This window comes from Bubalus bubalis, chromosome 9 (assembly GCF_019923935.1).
Source record: "Bubalus bubalis isolate 160015118507 breed Murrah chromosome 9, NDDB_SH_1, whole genome shotgun sequence".
Lineage (NCBI taxonomy): Eukaryota > Metazoa > Chordata > Mammalia > Artiodactyla > Bovidae > Bubalus > Bubalus bubalis.
Genome location: NC_059165.1, coordinates 104808785 through 104833440, shown reverse-complemented (window position 1 = coordinate 104833440; position 24656 = coordinate 104808785). Strand labels below are relative to the sequence as shown.

The 24656-nt window shown below is 53.2% G+C and overlaps 1 protein-coding gene across 2 annotated transcripts; it reads right to left on the bottom strand.

Annotated features, from left to right (window-relative positions):
• On the bottom strand, positions 1–24611 carry COLGALT1 (collagen beta(1-O)galactosyltransferase 1). 2 transcript variants are annotated; one of them, XM_006057906.3, is made up of 12 exons: positions 24347–24611; positions 22866–22976; positions 21997–22114; positions 15717–15851; positions 14355–14559; positions 12346–12465; positions 5003–5079; positions 4823–4929; positions 4447–4579; positions 2747–2874; positions 1754–1960; positions 1–1573 (listed from the first exon to the last, which is right to left on the bottom strand). In XM_006057906.3, exons 1-12 carry the CDS (start codon positions 24607–24609, stop codon positions 1306–1308), a joined length of 1872 nt encoding a protein of 623 aa, XP_006057968.1. In that variant the 5' UTR covers positions 24610–24611; the 3' UTR covers positions 1–1305. The 2 variants fall into 2 exon arrangements, with proteins under 2 accessions (XP_006057968.1, XP_044804244.1); XM_044948309.1 differs by lacking the exon at positions 24347–24611 and adding an exon at positions 23295–23313.
• Between the last annotated feature and the right edge of the window lie 45 nt (positions 24612–24656).

Below are 24656 nucleotides of genomic sequence, written 5' to 3'. Positions count from 1 at the left end.
TATGTGAAAACCCAACCAGGAACATTTAATAAAAAAATAAGCAAGTTATCCAGGACCTGACCGGGACAGCAGTTAGTTACCCCTCAGAGGACGAGGCACTGCTGGCCGGTTCTGACATTCGTCTCAGGCTTGAAGGCACGGTGAGTCCTCCAGGCTGTGCTGGGGGACATCCTGCCCAGGCCATGGAGAGCGCCCCAGTGCAGCGGAGCCCGTCCGAGGCCCCAAACACATGATCCCACCAGAGGCTTGGACAAAAGAATGCCATCAAGCAGGTAGACCACACCTGAGATGCAGGGCAGGGCAGCCAAGCAACCGAGGACAGGGGCGCCCTCGCCCCCTCCAGGGGGGCTGGGTCTAGGGGAGCGTTGCAAGAGGACATGGGGTCACTGAAACGCGTGGCTCTCCCTGTTGAGGAAGGGTCACCCCTGCACCTGGGCAGTGGCGGGGGGGATGTTATGTACACACATTCCAGGTGACGGGGGTGGTGCACCAGAGGAATCAAACCCAGCCCCACCGGGAGCCCGCGAGGTCAGGCACACAGCAGGCACTCAATAAGTGCTTGCTGCATGAAGAAATGGAAGGACTCATCTATCCCTGTGGGGGATCGAATGGTGACTGAACAGCTGTCATCCTGCCTTCTGCATCACTACTGCAGGAGATGCTCTCTGGATGTGTGAAGAAACCAATTAGAGTGAAAAGCACCTTGATGATCTTCAGCCCTAGCACCACGCTCAGCTCCCGGCACACAGCAGGCACTCCATAAATGCACCGAGTCAGTAAGAACTTTTGTGTCACAAGTACCGGGCACAGAGTCGGTGTTCAGTATGTGTTCAAATAAGTGAAAGTCTGCCTCACTTGTCCCAGAGCCTGGGATGGTGCCTTGCATACAGTAGGCACTCAATAAATACTCGCATGAATTGAAACAGTGAATGTGTATCACTAGGGCCTGATTCTTGACGGGGGATCGATAACGCTTGATGACTGACTCCATCACTGATGGAGGGGGTAATCAAACCTCATTCACTGCCAGAGCAAGGGAACCTGGCACCCTGTGACCAATCCAAGTGTTGGGTGCACCCAGAGATGAACAGTTCCCACCCAGTCCGCCTGGCATACAGTAGGCACTCCATTAATGCTGCCTGCGTGCACGTGATTGCTGAGCAAGAGCCGGCTGGACGCTGCCCTGTGCGGGGAGCCCTCCGGGGCCTGCCAGGGGCCACAGGGGCCCCGCCGTCCCCAGTGGGCGTGTGGGGGCCAGGCCAGCGACCGCTGCTTTGGCTCCACGGCCACCGCCCCTCAGAGCTCTCAGAGCTCATCCCGGGCGGCACTGTCCAGCGGGGACTGGAGCACGTCAGAGTTCTTGGCCTCGCGGCTCAGGGCCTGCTGTTCCCGCATCTTCTGAGACTTGGCGCGGTCCCAGTCGGTCTTGACGTGCTCGTTGTTCCACACGACTGAGGTCTCTGTGTCGCTCACGTACCCGTCGTCCCCTGTGTAGTGCGTGGGGTAGATGAGCAGGGGCTCCACGGAGAAGGCGCGCAGGTCCCGAGGGGAGAAGTGGGCCTTGTATTCAGACCTGCAGGGGAGGAGCGGGGTGGGGGTGAGGCAGATGGAGACAGAAACGCATGGCGAAGGGGACTCATGAAGGAAGCGGTAGAGAAGCCCCCTCCTGGGGCCTGCGAGCCTCACGCCCCCTACCCAGGCCAGCTGCACAGCAAGACCCCAGCTCCCCTTGCCCACTGCTGCCCCCTCTCACACTGGGTGCTTGTCGAACATGACTGGCAAGAACTCGTCCACCGGCAGCATTTTGGAGAGCGGCCGGGCAGCCAGCAGCTTGCGGGCGCCTTGCAGGGAGATCACGTAGGCCAGGGTCCAGTACGAGTAGTCGGCCTCCACCAGGTTCCTCACGCGGGGCACAGCCTTCTCAGGGTGCTCCACCTGCATCCGCTTCCGGCCCACGTAGCTGGGGTGCAGAATGGGGGCTCTGTCACCCTCCGCCTGTCTACCTGCCCAAGAGTGCTAACGCAGGCAGCCACTGAGCCGCTGTCAGACCCTGGGGTGGGGGGAGTTGGGGAGCACTGAGGAAGCTGGTGTGACTGGACTGGGTGAGAACAGGCCCACAGAGGTCTAGGGCCCACAAGGAGGAGAGTGGGACTGAGAAGGAAGCCTCTCTGGGTTCAGGGGGCAGTGGGACGGGTGGGCAAGGTGGTGGGTTCAGGTGAAGCAGTCAGGAGTGAAGGGGACCCATTACTACTCATTTTAATGACACTCTGGTGAGTCTGAGGCTCAGAACCTGGATCAGGGCTCTGCACAGCAGCGGGGGGAAGCAGGGTGGGATGAACCAACCCACCTACATGAGACTGTTCTGGAAATACGTTGGCCACCCTCCACCTAGTACTGGTCTAAGACCCAGGCTCCCTTGGCCACACCCCACACTCGGCACCAAAGGCTCCGCCCCGCTCCCAAGCCTTGACCACACCCACCCAGGCCACACCCCCAAGTCCTTTAGCCACACCCACAGGGTTCCAGGTCAAATCTTAGCCACACTGGCTAAGTAAGAGGAAAGCCCCAGTCAAGTCTCCAAGCCCTGAGAAAGAGCTGGCAGGCTTCCAAGACCCCCGACTTCCAGGTCAAGTATGAGTCCTCCTGCCAAACTCCCACAAGACCCAACCTATTAACCTGCAAAGGCCCTCAGAGCTAGTCTCCAGGCCACACCTCGGAGTTCCAGCCCCACCCAGGCCCGACTCACATGAGGTCCCAGTCCAGACCCTCCCGCTCCACATCCCGCATAAGGTTCATCAGTCGCCTCTTGAAGAAGATCTCGAAGCGTAGGTCATCCTCAAACACGAGTGATTTCTGCAGCCCGCGGTCCACAACCTGAGGGAGGAGCCCCGCTGAGATCTTGGAGAGATCAAGCCCAGGCCTGACCCCAAAGCCAGTTCTGCTTACGAGGTCTGGGGCACCAGGAAAAAAGCAAAATACACACACACACACACACACCACCAGAAGTTCAGATCTACCTCTTGGCCAAAACCTTCTCCTTACAACTTGGAAGCAGATTCCACAGCCTCAGCCTGGCTGCCCCTTCCCACCCCAGGGCCTGGGCCTGCCCTGTGCCTTTGATACAGAGCACCCTTCTCCCATGCAGCAGCAGGCAGGATCCCTCTCACCCTTCTGACCTCAGTTCCAACGTCAACTAAAGAGATCCTTTGTGACTATCACCCAAAGCTGCTAGTTGAGGACGATTCATAACCCTGGACCTCTCCTGTAGGTGCCTGTCACTCATTTCAATGTTAGTCATTTCTCTGTGGTTTAGCATCAGTCTCCCCAGCTCCCAGGGCTGTGAATCCCCTGTGGGGGGCTGGGTGTGTCTTGGGGGCTGTCGTATCCCCTGGACCAGCACCAGGCTGGGCACACAGTTGGTACTTAACAAATCTTCCCTGAATGAATGAACTTGATAATCTTCATGGCTGAAGACTGTCTTCTTCATCTGGGAAAACGAGGCTCAGATTGGGAAATGCTTTCCTTGCTCACAGAGCTCACCCCGCTCAGAGGCAGGGCTGGACTTGAACCTGGATCCCCTCTGGCTCCACAGATGCCTGGACACCGCAACCTTTGCCCCGTACCTTCCATGATCAATGTCAGAAAAAGAGAGCAACCTGGGCGAGAATGCACTGCCTCAAACACCAAATCTGACCTCAAGTTGGATGGCTCCAGGTTCGAAGCCCCATCTGGCATCCTCGCCCATCATAACCTTTCCCTCCCAGGGTGTCTGATGAGCCTCTGTGGCTAATGGGATACCAATGTGTGGGGTGTGCATTAGTTAACATCACCATGGCTGGTGCTCCAATTAGTAAGCTCTGAGCACGGTGCCCAGGCTCTAGATTCTTGACAGTGGCTGGGTATGAAGAGGCTTCACTTGGAGGTCCAGGGCCTCAGACCCCACCGTTTCTAGAGTCAGGCTCACCCCTCCTCAGACTCAGAACTCACATCTGCACAGTGGGAGGACGGCAGCTGCCCCACCTGGGGTTCAGGGGCCACATTCACCCTAGGAGAGAGGCTGAGTGTCCTGCAGTGGTTTTGGAAGCCTGCCTGGGGTGCAGGGGATTACCTCCCTGAGCTGTTAAGAAGCCCAAGGAGGGGACTTCCCTGGTGGTCCAGTGGTTAAGACTCTGCCTTGCAACGCAGGGGACACGGGTTTGATCCCTGGTCGGGGAACTAAGATACGGCATGCCGTGCGACAACTAAGCCTGCGAGCCACAGCTAGAGACGCCAAGTGCCGCAACTGGAGAATCCCCCAGCTGCAAGGAAAAGCCCCCGCGTGAAGGGAAGATTCTGAGTGCTGCAATTAGGACTAGATGCAGCCAAATAAATAAAAATCATAATACATAAGATTTTTTTAAATCAAAACAAGGGCTGAGGAGGGTCCTGCCCCCGTTCCAGACGTACCTCCTTCCAGATGTTATAGTGGCTGAGGAAGCAGCCCAGTTCGCCCTTGGTGAGGGGCCGCCCATGGTAGGGGTCCCGGTAGCCCGGCAGCATCTGGATGCCCAGAGCCTCCACCTGGCTGGTGTTCATGGCTCTGCAAGTGTGGAGAGGTGGGGGGGCAGAGGAAGACTGTATCCACAATCCCACCAGTCAGTAAGCCTCCCTTCCCCACCCTCCCCCAGCCCATCCCGGACCGGATGTGGCCTGCCTGGGTGTGGCCTATACCCATGCGCACCCGGCCAGGCTAGCGTCAGACCCACGCCGCCTCCGCGACTGCCATCAGGGTGGTCTCCACCCACCCGTGGCGCCGCCCCTCTCCAGGCAGGGCTCAACTCACTTGCCGTCCACAGCCTCCACCAGCCGGCACGCTATCTCCTGCTCTTCCAGGGCCCGCAGCATGCGTTCCCGCCGGTCCTGCCGCCGCTTCAGGTTGATCATGAAGACCTGCGGCCCACAGCCTCTGTTGGACCCTCCGGGCTGGCCCCCGGCCCCCACCCCGAGGGAAGGCCCGGCCTACCTCGTCAAAGCCCATCTTGTCTGGCGTCTTGGTGGGCACTGAGATGAACCGCGAGGGCTCCGAGGGTGGGTGCTTCACTGGGGGGCAGCAAAGTCGAGGGGTCACCAGGGGGTCATGGAGACAGAGGGCTCCAGCCTCGCTCCTGATGCCCCCTCCCCAACCTCTGCATGGCTCCGTGTCACCCCGGGCTCCTCAGCCTGATGCTAGAGACCCTGCCTGACCCAGCCCCGCCCACAGAAGCAGTGCCAGTCTCTCTCCTCTGCCTCTTACCCACTCTGGCTGTTGGCACTGCTCCAGACTTACCCATCCCCTATTCCTACCTCTGGACCTTTGCACATGCTGGGCCTCTGCTGAAACCCTGTTCCTTCCTCACTTCCTTTCCCTGAGTTATCAGCTAAGATGTCTTCTTGATGTGATGCACCAACAGGAGTCTCCTGACCTCCCCAGGCTGAGTCAGGTACCTCTCTGGAGGCCCCCACAGCACCCGACCTTCCATCAAAGCCTCATTCCGCTGCTCTAAGTCCCAGCTCTCTGATTATCTCCTGTGAGCTCCACCAGAGGAACACCAGGTCCACCAACTCACGTTGGCTTCCTGGCGCCCAACAAGGAGCTTGGCACAAACTCATAAAACAAGCAAAGGAATGACATTCCTCATCTGTGTTGTTGTTCAGTCACTAAGTTGTGTGCGACTCTTTGCGACCCCATGAACTGCAGCACACCAGGCTTCCCGGTCCTTCACTATCTCCCAGAGTTTGCTCAAACTCATGCCTATTGAGCTGGGGATGCCATCCAACCATCTCATCCTCTGTCACCCCCTTCTCCTTCCCTCAATCTTGAAAATGGACTAAAAAACCTCTTAGAGGTTTCTATCATGAGACAATGCCATGAAATCACGTGTTATTTTGGGTTAAACTGTGTCCTCCCCCCAAAGATACGCTGGCATCTTGATCCCCAGTACCTCAGAAGGTGACCTTATCTACAAATAGGATCTTTAATGAGGTCATTAGGGTGGTGGGCTCTAATCAATATGGGCGTTCCTGGTAGCCCAGACGGTAAAGAATCTGCCTGCAATGCAGGAGACCCAGGTTCGATCCTTCGGTCAGGAAGATCCCCCGGGGAAGGGAATGGCTACCCACTCCAGTACTCTTGCCTGGAGAATCCCATGGACAGAGCTGCAGTCCACGGGGTCACAAAGCGTCAGACACGACTGAGCCACTAGCTCATACACACGTGGCCTGTAATCAGTATGATTGGGGTCCTTATAAAAATGGGGAATCTGGACACAGAGACCCCCACGGAGGGTACACGGGGTGAAGACGCACAGGAAGCTGGCACCGTGTGACTGGAATGACACATCCCCAAGCCCAGGGATGCCAAGAAGCTCAGGCTGGTCATGATCGCTCCCCTTTTAGCTGCTGTGGGCAGTGCTCAGACCACATCCCCAGGGCCCTGTCTTGGCCCATCCCTGATGGTTTCCCATAGAAGGAATAGATCCACAGGGGACTGTGAGCCTGCTGAGGCCCAGAAAAGCCCAGCATGCCAGTGAGTGTGGCATCCACCCCGCCAAGAACAAAGGCCCCGTGTGAGCTAGCAGGGCAGACACAGGCCCCTCTGTCTGGGAGAGGCCTGGGTGAGGCCCAGAGTCCACCTGGAGCCTCCCACCTCGCAGCCTGGGCCTCCTCCTCTAGGGACACTGCACCCTGGGGCTTCTTCCTATTTGGGACCCATCACAGCTCCCTGCCACCCGCTGCCATCCTCAGGGAACCCTGGGACCCAAAAGGGCAAGGCTTTGGGATCTGAGAATCCGGCTGCAAATCACTTTCCCTCTCTTTCTCAGTCTCTGCCTGCCTCCTTGGGGTGTACGTGTGGGAAAGATCTGCCTGTGGGAAGTGGAGGTATCTCTTTATCCTGTCTTATCAGTTCTGGGGAAATGGAGCATATTAGGGTCCAGAAAGAGTAAGGCAATGCAGCTATGTCACAGTGATATAAAAATGCAACACCCCTAGGGACTTCCCCTGTCGTCCAATAGCTAAGAATCCACCTTCCTGTGCAGGGGAGGCAGGTTCAATCCCTAGTTGGGAAACTAAGATCCTATATGCTCGGGGCAACTAAGCTGGCGCATGGGCAACTACAAAGCCCATGAGCTACAGTGGAAGATCCCACAGGCTGCAACTAACACCAGATTAAAAAAAAAATTGTAACATTGCTAGACCTATTATAGGGTGAAGGATTAAAGGTCTGGCCTTTGCTCTCTGCTCCTGGGTAGTTGAAGACCTTGGAAATATCTTTGTTTATTTCAGGCCTTGGCCATAGTGGTTATCTATGCCAACAGTGTAATTTAGGGTGGGGGTCTTGGCTCAGTCTCTACAGGGACTGGAGATGGGGGTCAGCCACGTGGCTGTATCTGTAAGAGCCCAGCATGAGCCCTCGACGCAGAGGCGCGGGGATGCCACGTGGCAGTCAGCTGTATCTGTAAGAGCCCAGCATGAGCCCTCGACACAGAGGCTCGGGGAGCAGCCTGGCTGGCAGTACACCATGCGTGTTGTCACGCACTGGTGCTGGGAGAAGCAAGCGCTGTCCACGCGACTCCACAGAGAACGGACCCCAGGAGTCCCTGTGCTTGGAACGCTCCTGGACGCTGCCCCACACGCCTTTTCCCTTTGCCAAGATGGAAATTTGTGTCTTTTTGCTGTAATAAATTGTGAGTTTAATGGCTTGAGCTCTGAGTACTTCTAGTGGATTATCCAACCTGAACATGTTCTTGGGGACTCCTGATGTAAGAAGTGAGAGCAATCTTGTAGGTATCTCCTAACTTTGCACCCACAGAAGCATGTCTAGAACTCTCTGCAATGCTGGCAAACAAGAAATGCCCTACATGCCCCAGAGAAGATGGGTGAAGTGACATATGGCACAGCCAAGAGTACATAAATCTGTAGCTGAACATCTACATGGAGTACGAGACAGCAAGGCAAGGGAATGAGTCACAGCCACACTCAGCAGCCAGTGGCAGCACAGACAGGGACGCTGAGTGGACGACACTGCGCTTGAGCAGCACACGGTGTGATTCCACTGATGTGAAGCACAAAATGGGAAAGCCTGTCAGCTGGTGGATTCAGGGCAGTGGGGACACTGGGGAGGGTCAGGGCTTGGTCTGCATCTGGATATAAAGGGATATAAAACAATCATCACACTGCACACCCATGACCCGTCACTGCTCTGTGTGCTAAAACTCAGAGAACAGCCCTTATATTGCGCCAAGTGTATGGGGCCAACTGGGAAAGACACCCCATGAGCAGGCAGGGAAGGAAGCAAGTTGCTGGATTCCCCATAAACAGAGGGCATCTCTCCGAGGTTTTCTGTAAGCTTGAAATTTTATTGTAAGAAAGATCTTTGAACATATGTAAAATCACATGCATGGCCTGGGACCAGGTACCCGCACACAGGTACAGAGAAAAGATGGTTTTATAAGAACTGTGAAGAAGGATTTGCACAAATATCTGAAACTTCCAGACCCTCCTTCTATCTGTCCTGCGTGATCTGCTCGAGCCCTCAAACAAACAGGAAAATATTTATGCCTCTGTTGTGTTTGAGTTTATAACAGTGGAGTGAACGGTTTCCTAACCAGAAATAAGAATATATGTGAAAATTTAAACTAGGACCATTAATAGTAGCCACAGAGAAGCTTCTCAAGGTCCAATCACCGAAAGGAGTTGGCAATAAGCAGAGCCCCACCTCTTGTGACTATGGTGGGGTTGCCGTGCTGGGCCTGAACAACCGCACGGGACAGACACTTGGGTGTTGGGGGTGAGGCGGGGGGCGGGGGGGGCGGTCTTCGCCTTGCAGCCTCCAGGTGTTATCTCAAAAGACCCAAAGTGTTAAGTGTTAGTCGCTCAGTTGTGTCTGACTCTTTGTGACCCCTGTGGACTGTGGCCCGCCAGGCTCCTCTGTTCATAGAATTCTCCAGGCATGGTCAACACCGAAATCAGATTGATTATATTCTTCGCAGCCAAAGATGGAGAAGCTCTATACAGTCAGCAAAAACAAGACCAGGAGCTGACTGTGGCTCAGATCATGAACTCCTTATTGCCAAATTCAGACTTAAATTGAAGAAAGTAGGGAAAACCACTAGACCATACAGGTATGACTTAAATCAAATCCCTTATGATTATACAGTGGAAGTGAGAAATAGATTTAAGGGCCTAGATCTGATAGATAGGGTGCCTGATGAACTATGGAATTAGGTTCGTGACATTGTACAGGAGACAGGGATCAAGACCATCCCCATGGAAAAGAAATGCAAAAAAGCAAAATGGCTGTCTGGGGAGGCCTTAAAAATAGCTGTGAAAGGAAGAGAAGTGAAAAGCAAAGAAGAAAAGGAAAGATATAAGCATATGAATGCAGAGTTCCAAAGAATAGCAAGAAGAGATAAGAAAGCCTTCTTCAGCGATCAGCGCAAAGAAATAGAGGAAAACAACAGAATGGGAAAGACTAGAGATCTCTTCAAGAAAATTAGAGATACCAAGGGAACATTTCATGCAAAGATGGGCTTGAAAAAGGACAGAAATGGTATGGACCTAACAGAAGCAGAAGATATTAAGAAGAGGTGGCAAGAATACACAGAAGAACTGTACAAAAAAGATCTTCACGACCCAGATAATCACGATGGTGTAATCACTGACCTAGAGCCAGACATCCTGGAATGTGAAGTCAGGTGGGCCTTAGAAAGCATCACTACGAACAAAGCTAGAGGAGGTGATGGAATTCCAGTTGAGCTCTTTCAAATCCTGAAAGATGATGCTGTGAAAGTGCTGCACTCAATATGCCAGCAAATTTGAAAAACTCAGCAGTGGCCACAGGACTGGAAAGGGTCAGTTTTCATTCCAATCCCAAAGAAAGGCAATACCAAAGAATGCTCAAACTACCACACAATTGCACTCATCTCACACGCTAATAAAGTAATGCTCAAAATTCTCCAAGCCAGGCTTCAGCAATACGTGAACCGTGAACTTCCTGATGTTCAAGCCGGTTTTAGAAAAGGCAGAGGAACCAGAGATCAAATTGCCAACATCCACTGGATCATGGAAAAAGCAAGAGAGTTCCAGAAAAGCATCTATTTCTGCTTTATTGACTATGCCAAAGCCTTTGACTGTGTGGATCACAATGAACTGTGGACAATTCTGAAAGAGATGGGAATACCAGACCACCTGAGCTGCCTCTTGAGAAATCTGTATGCAGGTCAGGAAGCAACAGTTAGAACTGGACATGGAACAACAGACTGGTTCCAAATAGGAAAGGGAGTACGTCAAGGCTGTATATTGTCACCCTGCTTATTTAACTTCTATGCAGAGTACATCATGAGAAACGCTGGGCTGGAAGAAACACAAGCTGGAATCAAGATTGCCGGGAGAAATATCAATAACCTCAGATATGCAGATGACACCACCCTTATGGCAGAAAGTGAAGAGGAACTAAAAAGCCTCTTGATGAAAGTGAAAGTGGAGAGTGAAAAAGTTGGCTTAAAGCTCAACATTCAGAAAACGAAGATCATGGCATCTGGTCCCATCACTTCATGGGAAACAGATGGGAAAGAGTGGAAACAGTGTCAGACTTTATTTTTGGGGGCTCCAAAATCACTGCAGATGGTGATTGCAGCCATGAAATTAAAAGACGCTTACTCCTTGGAAGGAAAGTTATGACCAACCTAGATAGCATATTCAAAAGCAGAGACATTACTTTGCCAACAAAGGTTCATCTAGTCAAGGCTATGGTTTTTCCTGTGGTCATGTATGGATGGTGAGAGTTGGACTGTGAAGAAGGCTGAGCACCGAAGAATTGATGCTTTTGAACTGTGGTGTTGGAGAAGACTCTTGAGAGTCCCTTGGACTGCAAGGAGATCCAACCAGTCCATTCTGAAGGAGATCGGCCCTGGGATTTCTTTGGAAGGAATGATGCTAAAGCTGAAACTCCAGTACTTTGGCCACCTCATGCGAAGAGTTGACTCACTGGAAAAGACTCTGATGCTGGGGGGGATTGGGGGCAGGAGGAAAAGGAGACGACATAGGATGAGATGGCTGGATGGCATCACTGACTCGATGGACATGAGTCTGAGTGAACTCCGGGAGCTGGTGATGAACAGGGAGGCCTGGCGTGCTGCGATTCATGGGGTCGCAAAGAGTCGGACACGACTGAGTGACTGAACTGAATTGAACTGAGCCATTCTTTTCTCCAGGGGATCTTCCTGACCCAGGGATCGAACCCCGGTCTCCCGCATTGTAGGCAGATTCTTTACAATCTTAACTACCAGAGAAGACCCCAAAGCCCCCTCTAAACAGAGAGCAGAGCGTCATTCCATCTTCAACCACAAGGGGGAGCTATGGACAGAACCTTCTAGAAATGGATGGGGTGATGGGGACTGAGCCCCAGGACAGGGGCCTGGCCCTCCAACCCTCTCTCTGTGCAGTGGAAGGAATCGCTGTGCTGCTTCACAGGCCTTCACAGGGAAGTGGGTGCTCAGCACAGGGCCAGGCCCCCACAGAAGAGGATGTTGCTCCATTGTCTGGTTGCTTCAGAGACTCCCCAGCTGGGGCAGAGGCCCCTTCGTCAAGCAGCCTCAATGGTGGCTCAGCCCTGCGCACTCAGCCCACCTCACCAGAGGTACAGGTGCTAACATAATAGCCTATGGATTTATTTGTATATGCATTAGAAAGACATCAGCTTGTAACCACAGTAAAAATACAATATTAAAGTTTCCTTTTCAAAGTGTATTCAAATAAAAAAAAGAAAGTGTCTGATAAGATAAACATTAAACAAATAGTGGGTCTGGGGGCTGGCAGGGGCATGGGTGATGAAATGGCTGACCCAGCCATGCACGTGCAGGGTCATCAGTGAAACCTCCTACCTTCCACGGCTCCTGCCTACCCCTGGGGACAAGACCCACTCCTAAGACCAATATCTGATGCCCCCACCGTGGCCCTGCCTGCTGGCTCTGTCCCCCTTCTGCCCCACCAACCTTGCCTGTTTTCTGAGCTCAGAGCCCCTCCAGATGCCCAGCTCCTGCACGTGCTGCTCCCTCCAGCTGCAATCTCCCTGCCAGCTAACTCACCCTGCATCTTAATGCCACCCCCACCAGAAAGCTCACCCTGATTTCCCCAAGCGTGCCATGCATAGCTGCTTGCAAGCCATAAGAGTGGGGACAACTGTTCACACTGGATTCTCAGTGCCTGGCAAAGAGACTGATGCCCAACAGACATCTTGAACTGAGTAGTCAGTGTTCAAGGACAGATGCGAGATGGTGGGGAGAGGGAGGCAACGTGGCCCTCCTGGGGTGGTGCGAACAGACTCACCCATGACCTCCAGCTGCACGTGCATGAAGCTCTCGGCCTCGTCCTGGAGGGTGCTGTGTGACCGCAATGGCACCGGCAGAAAGCCGTACACTTCCTTGTTGCAGACATACATCTGGACCTCTGGGGCCAAGTAAACAATGATGAGAATTGAACACAGAGCAGTAAGGCCGCGGAGGCAGCCTCCGAGCCGCAGCATTAGCCTCACTGCCCGGCGTGGGGCCGGGGCATAAATGGGTCCAGCTGTTCCCAGCAACCGGCAGAGACCACGCCAGCACTCCATCTGGGAACTGGAGTCAGAAGAGGGGTTCACAGTGCCAGGTGAGAAGACAAAAAAAACTCCACCTTGCATGGGTACTGACAGTCCCTGCAGGCTTCCATGACAAAGCAAACCACAGAATGGTGGGTGGACAGCAAATACTCACATTTATGCACAGAAATGAGATGCAGTTGGACAAACCATGAATATCATTACCTCTGTCTGTGTTTGTCCTTCTCTGAATAGCTAAAACATTTTTTTGAATGGTTTAAAACTTTATAGCAAGTATATATGTATTTTTAAAGTGATGATCCCAACGAAAATGATTTTCATTCAAGATGTGAGGGTGCTAAGTCGCTTCAGTTGTGTCTCACTCTTTGTGACCCCATGGACTGCAGTCCATCAGGCTCCTCTGTCCATGGGATTCTCCAGGCAAGAATACTGGAGTGGTTTCCATGCCCTCTTCAAGGGGATCTTCCCAACCCAGGGATGGAACCTACATCTCCTGAGGCTCTGGCATTGCAAATGGATTCTTTACTGCTGAGCTACCAGGGAAGCCCTTCATTAAAGGGCCAGATAGTAAATGTTTAGGTTTGTGGGCCAAACCGCTCTATCTCAATAACTCAAGTCTGCCTTCAGAATGTGCCCAGAAAGGGCATGGAAGCTCTGCGCCCCTCGCCACACCTTGCCCCATGCATCTCTTCCTGCAGGTTGTTCCGGGATTATATACACTTTTATAATAAATAGTAACCAATGAGTAAATGAGTTTCCTGCATTCTGTGAGCTGCTCTTGCAAATTAGCAGAACCCAAGGAAGGAGCTGTGAAACCTCTGATTTATAGCCATTTGGTCAGAAGCATGGGGGCTTCTCTGGTGGCTCAGTGGTAAAGAATCCACCTGCAATGTATGCAGGATACGCAGATGTGAGTTCTATCCCTGGGTCGGGAAGATCCCCTGGATGAGGAAATGGCAACCCACTCCAGTATTCTTGCCTGGAGAATCCCACGGACAGAGGAGCCTTGCGGGCTACAGTCCATAGGGTCGTGCAGTCAGACACAACTGAGCAACTGAGTATGCAGTAGAAACACAGGTGACAACTTGAACTTGTGACCAGCATCTGAAGCAGGAGAGGGGTCAGTATTGTGGGCCTGAGACCTTAACCTGTGGAATCGGATGCTATGTCCAAGTAGACAGAGTCAAAATTAAAATAGAATTGAGCTAAATTATCAGACACCTTGCTGGTGTCCTAGAATTGCTGGTTGGCATGGGAAATTACCCCATCTCCAAGACACACACACACGGGAGTTGGATCCTAGAACCCAAAAGACATTCTAGCTTGTGTCCATATGAGTACAAGTGGTGGGCTGGATATGGCCCACCGGCTATGAGTTGCTGACCCATGTTTAAAATAAATGACAAGTCAGCATTCAGTGTTCTCTTTCTCTTAAAAAATTTTTTTTTTTTTGCCCAAGTATACAATTAGAGAGCAATTATGCTCAAATATAGATAATTGGAAGAATATAGGGAAATATCAATAAGGAGGTCTTAAAGACCTGGGGAGTGAAGTCACCCAGCAAAGCCAGGGCTGGAGAGAGAATGGGTCCTGAGGATATCACCTGAACACCTGGATACAGCTGCACCTGAAGTCATCGCTGTACTCTATAGTGCTGGTTCTGTGAACCTTCTGTGGGCTGATAATTGGTCCCAAAGAACCAGACAGACACCCCATGATGGCAGAACCCCCGTGGGCTCACCTGCCTGCTTGCAGGAGAAGGCAAAAACAATGATGTCATCAAAGGACCAGGTGTAGTCAGGGTGCGGAGGGTAGAAGGCCAAGTTCCTGGATGCCGCCTTCCGCAGGTCGATCAGGAAGGTCGAGTGCACCATGGGGACTGCAAAGCAGCCCCGGCGCTCCCGCTTGCGGATGGGGATGTAGGCAGGCGTGCGCTTGTAGTAGCCCTGCGGGGAGTGGAGGCAGAGTTCTGCGTGGGGGACCCTAAAGGGGAGGCTGGAGACCAGGACAATGGGAGGCCCAGAACACCTGGAGGGTAAGACCAGGTGTCAGCTTCTGGCTGCAGTGGGTATTCCCTGAGTGCAGAGCTCTTGGCAGAGCCAAGCAGTCTCCAACCCCCAAACCTCAGTCGCTGGGCAGTGGCAGAGAACACAGGGAAATAGTCACTCACAGACCCAGATCAATACTTCTGGTCAGAAAGGCAGCATTTGGGAAGGGAAATTAAAAACCTGAAAAGGGACCGGATACTTGAGCTTCTTTGATTTTAAAATTAAAACACCAGAAGCGGGACTTCAAAAAAGTCAGGGGGAATCTTTTAGAAGTTCTAAAAGCTTCTGGAACAATCTGGAATTGTTCTCTCTCTTTCTTGTGCCCTTTACAAATTGAAATTGTTAGCATATAAATTTAGACTTCTATGAATACTTTAAAATATAGACACCACTGAATTATTCACTTTTAAAATGGTGAACTTTATAGTCTATGAATTATATATCAAAACAAAAAGACAGGAAGAGACAGGATAGGTCAGCATCCTGGCTCTAGCCACCTGGCCCCCTTCTGGTGGCACAGCCCTGCTCCAGCACCTGTCCCTCACTCCCTGTGGCTTTCCCTACAACCCCACCCTCAACTCTGGGGTGGGATGATCCGAGCCTGGCATTTTCCTGGCTTCAGTAATTGGTTCAGGTGACGAAGGAGACTGGATAAGGTTCAGAGTGAACTAGCTGAATGCTGCTGGAATTATTCCCCAGGGGTTTGAAACCAAAGTCACTCAAGGGAAGGAGGAAGAGGAATGGTGGCTGAACACACAGATCAAGCCATGCCTGAAGTCCTATCCTGGCACTACCCCGTCATAGCTATGTTTGCATAGGCAAGTCACTCCCCCTCCGTATTTGTGTTTCTGCCTCAGGGTATTGGTGGCCAGGGGCAGCGGGTGGGGTGGAAACAATCACAGACCATCCCCTAATTTGAGGATTGTCACAATGGTGTTTATAATATGTTCATGATGAGGCAGCATGGTAATAAGCTAGATTTCAAACCCAGCCCCTACTTGCTCTGTCCAGCCCACCACCCCCAGGCCCCTGCCCTACCCCAGCGGCCCCCTGACCTGGGATGTCATCCCACACCAGAAGTTGGAGTACGCAGCCCGGGAATCCAACATGGGGGCCACCACCGTCTTGTTCTCTGCGATGAGCAGGGTCAGTGTGTCAGGGTTGAGGATCAGGTTGTCGGCATCTACAAACTGCAAAACGCCCAACGTGGCATCAGCATGGGCCAGGAGGGTCACCTGGGCTGACATCAGCGTGGGCCAGGAGAGTCACCTGGGCTGACATCAGCGTGGGCCAGGAGAGTCACCTGGGCTGACATCAGTGTGGGTCGGCAGAGACACCTGGGCTGGACCATGGCTTGGAACAGCTAGGGCTGAGGCCAGGATCCCGGGGGCCTGGGGTACCCTGCGTAGCACACGCGGCCTTGGAAGCCCCTGTGCTTCTCAACAGACAGCTCTGACCTAAGTCACCAGCAGAGTTACAATCACATGATGAAATACACTACACGGCAAGAGAAGGGATGGGCCACACGGCACAAAGCAATACAAACGGGCCCCACACACAGTACTGGCGAGCCCCCGGAAGTGACAGCGGGTGTACCACATGGCTCCATTTATGGGAACTTTCAAGATGGGCAGCGCTGGTTGACGAGGAGGACGGTTGGGGCAGGAGCCACCTCTGCAGAGAGGGGCCAGGAGAAAGACACTTTTTTCTACGTGAGTTAAATGCCAACCAAAAATTTTGTAAAAATAGGATCTTTACGTAAGGTTCTTTTTTTCCTTTAACACTTTGAACACTGGAGTAAAAAGATGATCACTCATTTGTGGCAACCTGGAAGGAAATTCACCAACCCACAGACAGGGTCATCAGGGGGGGTGTGCGCCTGCTGGTGCCCCCCGTCAGGCCACACGGCAGAGTTGTTCATCACACAAGCTGGGAACGACTCAGAGGAGTCTAGCCGTGGAGAGTCAGCTACAGAAACTCGGGTCCTGTCCCACTGTCTGGCTACAGAGTCGAGACAAGTGAGAATCAAGCAACAAAACACAGGTAAGGATCTCTCTATTGACCCAGATGTGAAAACAGATCACAGTACTTTACAGAGAGCTGTCAGGAGGTGGGATTCTTGGTTTTTCATTTTTTTTTTTTAATGCATCTAGTCCACAGAACATGCTTTCCGTTACCCACGCAGGGTTTTCAGAATGCTTGAATCATTTGCTGCAAACAGCAAACACTAGAACCCCAGCCTTCTCCAGCAACACGGGAACGGCATTCCCACAAGGCGAGGCGCAGCTGCAGATGGGAGGCGGCTGCCCCTTGGGGCAGACCGTGCAGCGCTGTGACATTCCCCACCCAGCCGCTCCGGACATTTGAATCTGTGACCTTGGAATATACACACGGTGAAAACGGCCAGTCTGGTGGTTTCTCAGAAAGGGGAACATTGAGTTACAGCAAGTTCACTCAGAGATACAGAATGGGGGAACTGGAAACGTGGACGTGAAGGGACATTTGTTCACCATGTTTAGCAGCATTATCCACAGAAGCCAAAGAGTGGGAACAACCATGTGTCCATCAGCGGAAGAAAAACAGAATGTGTTCCTTTCACGCACAGAACATGACTCAGCCGTGACGAGGCGTGAAGCAGGGACACAGGCTGCAACACGGGTGAGCTCTGAAAGCACCAGGCTGAGGGAAGTCAGCTGCATAGCTTACGAAATGCCCTGGACAGGCCAGACACAGAAACACTCAGCAGATCAGTGGCCACCAGGGACTGGGAGAATCGGGGGTGACTGCTCATGGGCACTGGGCTTCCCCTGGGAGTGATGGAAGCTAGTTTTGGAACCAGACAGAGGCTGTGGTTGCAAAGCATGATGAACGTACTAAATGCCACTGATCTGTATACTTGAAAAGGGCTAATTTTATATTACGTGACTTGTACCTCAATTAAAAAAACACAGTCAGAAAGTCAGTCTCTCTAGGAGGTGACATTACAAGGTATGTTTTTTTTTTCCTCTTAAACTAATTCTTACTGTCTCTTGTGTATTTTCTTACATGTAACACCCACAGTATCCATAAAAAAGAGAAAGAAGGCTTTTTAATAATAATTTTCAAACACTAGGGACTTCCCTGGTGGGACAGTAGATGCGGATCTGCCCGTCAATGCAGAGGGTAGTGGGTTAGATCTCTGGTCCGGGAAGAGTCCACGTGCCATGGTATAACTGGGCCTGTACGCTACAACTACGGAGCCTGCCACCCTCGAGCCCGTGCTCCGCAAAGAAGAGTAGCTCCTGCTGGCCGCAACTAGAGAAAGCTCACGTGCAGCAATGAAGACCCAGGGCAGTAAAAAATAAACAAATAAATCCATGTACTCAGGTACTCAGTCATGTCTGACTCTGCAACCCCATGGACAGAAGCCCTCTAGGTTCCTCTGTCCATGGAATTTTCCAGACAAGAATACTGGAGTGTGTTGCCATTTCCTCCTTCAGGGGATCTTCCCAACCCAGAGATGGAACCTGGATCTCTTGAGTCTCCTGCATTGACAGGCAGATTCTTTACCACGGCACCATCTGGGAAGCCCCAAATAAACGCATAAAATTATTAAAAAAAAACAACACTCAACAAATGACTTCACATTCCAATATGGATTACCAAAGCCCTCAGTTACAAAAATACATCAGTGTGTCAAAAGCTGCTTTGAGTTCTGAACCAGATTCCTGAGTTCCACCCAGGTTTGCTGAGGGAAAAAAGTGAAAACCGGCCAACCTCAAACCATGAAAGCGAAACCCAGGGAGGCAGACAAAGTGGCCCTGGGCTGGATGGTGCCAGGAGGTCTGAGCCCACCTCTGTCCCTCACTGGTTCTGAGACGCCACCCAGCAGGCTGTCACTTCTCTAAGCCTCCATCTTCCCATCTATAAAATGGTCTGATAAGGCACCAAGTCACAGGGCTCCCAGGAGGAGCCTGTTACCTCCTTCCTCCTCCCAGGAGATGGCTCTGTCCTCTCCACAAGGCTCACGCCAGGATGTGAGGTCCTTCTGGCATCCAAACGTCCAGCAGGGACTGTTCTCTCAGCCTCAGAACACATCCTGAAGCCACAGCCCCATACCAGCGCCCACCCTGGCCTCCTGCTGCTGCTATTCCTGCCCAATTGGCCCTGCCCCCATGGCAGCCACAGGGACTTCTAAAAATCAGAAATCAGAACCAAGCCCTCCCCTGCTCACACATCCTCCATGGCTCCCCATTACCCTCAAAGTAAAAGCCACATCCCTCCCTCTTGGCCTGTATAGTCCAGCCCCTACCCACCACCTCAGCATCACCCCCTCCATCACTCCACTCGGGCTACATTGGCTTCCTAGCCAGTCCCAGAATGTCCCAGACTTGCTTCCTGCTCTGTTCGCTCTGCCTCAGACATTGGCCCCCAGCTCCCACTGAGGCTGGCTCCCCTGCTCCTTCAGGTCTCTGCTAGGGCCCCCTCCTGAGGGAGGTCCCCAACCCCTGGAACCTGTGACTGTGACCTTATTTGGAAGCTGGGTCTCTGCAGACGTAATTAAGATGGAGTTCATCCCTCTTACGCTGTTGGTGGGAATGTAAGTCGGTGCAGCCACTATGGAAAACTATGGAGACGGCTCAGAAAACTAAAAATAGAATGACCGTATGATCCAGCAATCCCAGATCCGGGCATATATCCAGACGAAACTCTAATTCAAAAAGACATGCACCTCCCTGTTCACAGCAGCCAGGACATGCTAACAGCCCGCATGTCCGTTAGCAGACAGTGGATACAGAAGACACGTGTACACACGATGGGACAATGCCGTGCGCAGCAACAACGATGCAGCTAGAGAGGATCATACTGAGCGAGATAAGCCAGAAATAGAAAGGCAGACACCGGATGACATCACTTACATGCAGAAGCTAAAATACCGTACCGACGAACCTGTTCCATAAAACAGAAACAGATTCACAGGCTTTGAGAGCAGATGTGCGGCTGCCCAGCGGGAGGAGGGGTGGGGTGGGAGGGGCTAGGGGTGTGGGATTAGCAGATGTTAACTATTATACACAGGGTAGATGAACAAAAAGGTCCCACTGTATAGCACAGGGAACTATGTGCAGTATCCTGTGATAAACCACAGTGGAAAAGAATATAAAATAAACAAAACAATAATCACTTTTAAAAAGAGATGGGATTCATACTACATTAGTGAAAGTGTCAGTCTCTAGTCTGTCTGACTCTGCGATCCCAGGCTCCTCTGTCCACAGGGAGTCTCCAGGCAAGAATACTGGAGTGGGTTGCCATTGCCTCTCCAGGGGATCTTCCCCACCCAGCGACTGAACCTGGCTCTCCCATACTGCAGGCAGATTCTTGACCATCTGAGCCACCAGGAAGACCATACTAGATTAGTGCATGCATGGCAAGTCGCTTCAGTTGTGTCTGACTCTTTGCGACCCTATGGACGGTAGCCCGCCAGGCGCCTCTGTCCATGGAACTCTCCGGGCAAGAATCCTGGAGGGGGTGCCATGCCCTCCTCCAGGGGATCTTCCCGATGCAGTGATCGAACCTTTGTCTCTCTGCAGCTCCTGCACGGCAGGCAGGTTTTTCACCGCTGAGCCACGGGGGAAGCCCCATGCTAGATTAGAGTGGGCCTTAAATCCAGTGACTGGTGACTTTATAAGAAGAGATCACGTGATCACAAAGGCACAGACTGCAGGGATGCTGCCGCAAGCCAAGGAACACCTGAAGCCTCCAGAAGCTGGAAGCGGCAAGGAACCCCCCTCCCCTAGGTTTCAGACTGTGGGCCTCCAGAAGTGTGAGACAAGAAACTTGCATCATGGTAAGCCCCTTGGTGTTGGCCCTTTGTTACAGGAGCCCCTGAACGCTGACCACGCTCTCAAGTGTCTTTCAGAGCATTAGCCACCTTCTGATATTTCCTCGTTCGGTTTTGTTTGCTTTCTGGTCACATTCACCTTTCCTGGGAAGCTAGGAAGGTGGGGCTCAGCTTGTGCTTATTGTCACTGTGTCCCCCAGGCCTGGCATGAGGAGGGCACAGGGAGTGGCTGATAGACATACGCTGATTAATACATTAAGAAGGTACGGACCAGAGCTTCCCTGGTGGCTCAGCGGTAAAGAATTCACTGGCCAGTGCAGGAGACACAGGTTGGATCCCTGATCCAGGAAATCCCACATGCAACTAAGCCCGGGCACCACAGCTACTGAGCCCGAGCTCTAGAGCCCATGGACTGCACCTACCGAAGCCTGTGCACCCTAGAGCCCGCGCCCCACAACAAGAGACGCCAGCGCCAGAGAAGCCCGTGCACCTCAACGAAAAGTAGCTCCCACTCGCCACAACTAGAGAAAGCCTGCATGCAGCAACCAAGACCCAGCGCAGCCAAAAATAAAGAAAGAAGAAGATAGAGACCAGCACTTTCCTGGTGGTCCAGTGGCTAAGAATCTGCCTGCCAATGCAGGGGACACAGGTTCGACGCAGGTTCAGTCCCTGGTCCAGGACAATCCCACATGCCACAGAGCCACTAAGCCAGTGTACCACAACTGCTGAAGCCCATGGGTTCCAGAGGCCGTGCTCCACAACGAGAGAAACCACTGCAATGAGGAGCTCGCGCACCGCAACTAGAGAGTAGCCTGCACACAGCACAGCCAAAAAAAATTTTTTTTAAGAGAAGGAAAAGATCTTGGGGTCTGGTGCATAGATGGGAAACCACCATAGGCACTGTTAGTCCAACATTATTACATGTAACCTCTACAGAGAGTTAAGCTCAGTGGTCAGTGCCCCCTGCCCATCACACCAAGTGAGGGGACCACGCCTGGTCAAGAGGCCAGGCTGAAGGAGCTCACAGAAGACTCGTGATCTGTGGGCATGTATCCCAATATTGCACTCAAACCTCAACCAGTCCCTTCCTGCCAGGGGCCCAGGACGGGGAAGTGAAAGTCAGGGGTCAGCAGCTCAGTGTCGCCAACATCCCCCAGGCCCCACCCCATCCTCCTGCTTCTCGGAGTCACCCAGAGGTCATCACTGCGACTGGGCAGAGATATCAGATCACTGGTGATGGTGATAAAAGGGGAGATGAACAAGTGTCCAACCACGGGGGACACAAAAACCCACTCACTTCTGATGATTAAGAACCGAGGTGGCCTAGGATCAAGACCCAGCTCCTCCACTAACCAGCTGTGTCACCTCTGATAACTCACTTCCCCTCTTAAGAGTCTCAGTTTCCCCCTCTGTAAAATGGGGTTAAGGCTGGTCTCTGAATCCCACGGCTCCGCCTTCCCTTGGAGACCCCAGACCTTCCACCGGGGACCCCTGGGTTGGGCAGCCGAGAAACTCACCAGGATGTAATCAGCCCACATATCCCGGGCTGATTTCAGAGCCGCCTGGCGTAACTTCATGACATGCTCGTAGCGTGAGTCAGACCAGTGTTTGGGGCCCTCCTCATCTGGGTACGACCTGCGGAGAGGTAGCTGTGATGGGAGAAGCACAGGGCACTGTCGGAGCCCAGAGAGGCCTTGAGCTGGCTGAACACGGGGTAGTCAGAGAGGGTCTCCTGGAGGAGGGGATGTGTAAGCTAGATCTGAAGGCTGGGAAGAAGCAAGGAGAAAATAGAGGAGGATGGAGGTATGGTGTGTCCCAAGTAGGGGACATGGTGTGTGCAAAGACCCAGAGGGGAAGAACGCTTGGACAGGGGTGAGGGGCAAAGGGGCCTCTACTGCCTTGTAGGGACACGCCCTCATCTTTGAGGGGAGGGGGAGTTGAAGAAATCTGGGAGCCTGTCCTCCTAGACTCCTAATCTGGTTTGGGCAGTGGGTGGGTACAGAACTAAAGCCTGAAAGAATGAAAGGAACTAAGTCCACGTCAGCCAAGGGCTCGTGGGGAAGGTAAACAGCTGAGCTAAGAGAGATAAGGAATACAGCAGCAGGCGTCCACCACAAAGCCCAGGGAATGAAGGAATTCCAGGTGGAATAAATAGAGGGGGTAAAAGTCCAGCCAGAGGATTATGGCCCACTGGGGAAGCTGGAGGCGAGGTGGGTAGGTAGCCAGAGCCAGTGTGAAAGGCTGCAGAGCTGGACTAGAGCGTCAGGGGCTGGAGGCAGGGGGCGGGCATGTCTGTCTCAGGACAATGGGAGCCATGGAGGGTGTGTGAGCAGGGACACAGCCAGGTCCAACTGGAGGAGGGATCAAGGCAAGGCCTGGCGCTCACCTGGGCTCCTCCGATGGCCGCCACTCCACAGAGTGGTACAATCCCTTCACAGCCACCAGCCACTCCCGAAGCACTGCCGACGTGTTGTCTGCATTGTGGTCTGTGGCCACCCTGTAGGCAGAGCAGGACAGGGAGTGAAGTGAGGGAGACGGAGGCAGGACAGGCAGCAGGAAGGCCCCAAGGGCTGCCACACACCAGCTGGGCCTCACACCAGCCACACAGCCCTGGGCATGACACGCCCCCCACCACGCCAGTTTCCTCATCTGTAACACAGTGGATGAGGACTGGGCCCACTTCCCTGAGTTGCAGAGGGGACTATTTTACAAGATCATTTTGGAAAAACACATTAGACATGATGCCAGCATTCTAGGGCATCTAGGATCTTACAACCATATTCACTACTAAATATGTAGAATTTAGTAAAAATACATTTATATCACACAGTCCGGTCCTGCCTTCTTCAGCTCTCTCCTGTGAGTAGTGGGGTTGCTGTCACTCATTCAAGAAACATTTCTTAAGCACCAACTACGTGCTTGGATTATCTGGACTGGAGGGAAAAGAAATATTTGGAAGCCATCAGCCGAGAACTATTCTCCGAAATGAATTGTTCTTTAGTTAACAACAACAATAACACTGATGTCAGTAATAACAACAAAATCGAACAAAATTATTATTATAATATTCACAACTCGGGTCACTGATGCCCAGCACAAGGGCTTCACACTCTTTAACTGGTTCATCTTCAAAAACAACTCAATCAGAGTTATCTTAGTATCCCCACTTTTCAGATGAGAAAACTGAGGTAGGAAGCAATGAGTCACCAGCCAGATTTGTTCCTGGCCCTGCCCCATTCCGCTTCCAGGAAGGATCTGCTCCCCGCCCCCTACCCTCCGCCAGCCGCCGGGCACCCCACCCACCCACTCCAGTACTCAGCAGGCAGGAAGTCTGATTGAGGCTGGGCTCAGGGACCAAACCGGCAGCAGGAGCGAAAAGACGTTCAGTTAGTAGAAGTGCAATGTGGGCCACGGCAACGCCCCAGTGCGGGGGGTGGTTCTTAGGCTTCCCATCTTTCAAGCTGTGAGTGCTCCCAAGTGGGTTAAGGGGTTAGTCTCGGGCTGCGCGGCAAGGGTGATCCCGGATATGTCCTAATGGGAGTGGGGGCAGGGAAGCCAGTAGGCGGCAGAGCAGTGGCTCGCCCCACCCTAAAGGGGCCAGCGGGCTCAGCGCGGTTCCGCCGGTGCTAACGCGGCGGAGGAAAGCAGGCAGGAAGGCACACGCAGCTCTGGTCCGCTCTGATGCAGGACAGCAGGCAGGGCGCGCGCGCGGCGCGGGTCTGGTCCGCCCGAAGGAGACAGCAAGCAGAGGGCACGCGTGGGTCTGGTCCGCCCTGCCCAGTGCAAAGACAGAGGGCAGGGCGCGGCGTGGACCCGCCGGGACGGGGACAGCAGGCCTGATCCGGAGCCGGTGGGCGCCGCGCTCACCACAGCGCCGTGCGCTCCCGCGGGTGCCGCAGCCGCTCGAGCGCGCCCAGGGTGGCAGGCAGCGCGTGGGCCGCGTTGCGCGCGAGCAGCGCGATCAGCACTCGCGGCGCCTGCAGCGGCGACTCAGGGCTCCAGCGCTCCTCGGGGAAGTAGGCGGCGGCGCCGGGCGGGCCCCCCAAAGGCGACAGCGCCAGCAGCAGCAGCAGCAGCAGTACCGGGAGCGGCCGCCCGTGTCCCCTGCACGCGCGTGGGGCCGCCGCCATCGCGCCACGAGTCGCCTTTAAGCCGCTTTTCTGCCGGCGGACGCGGA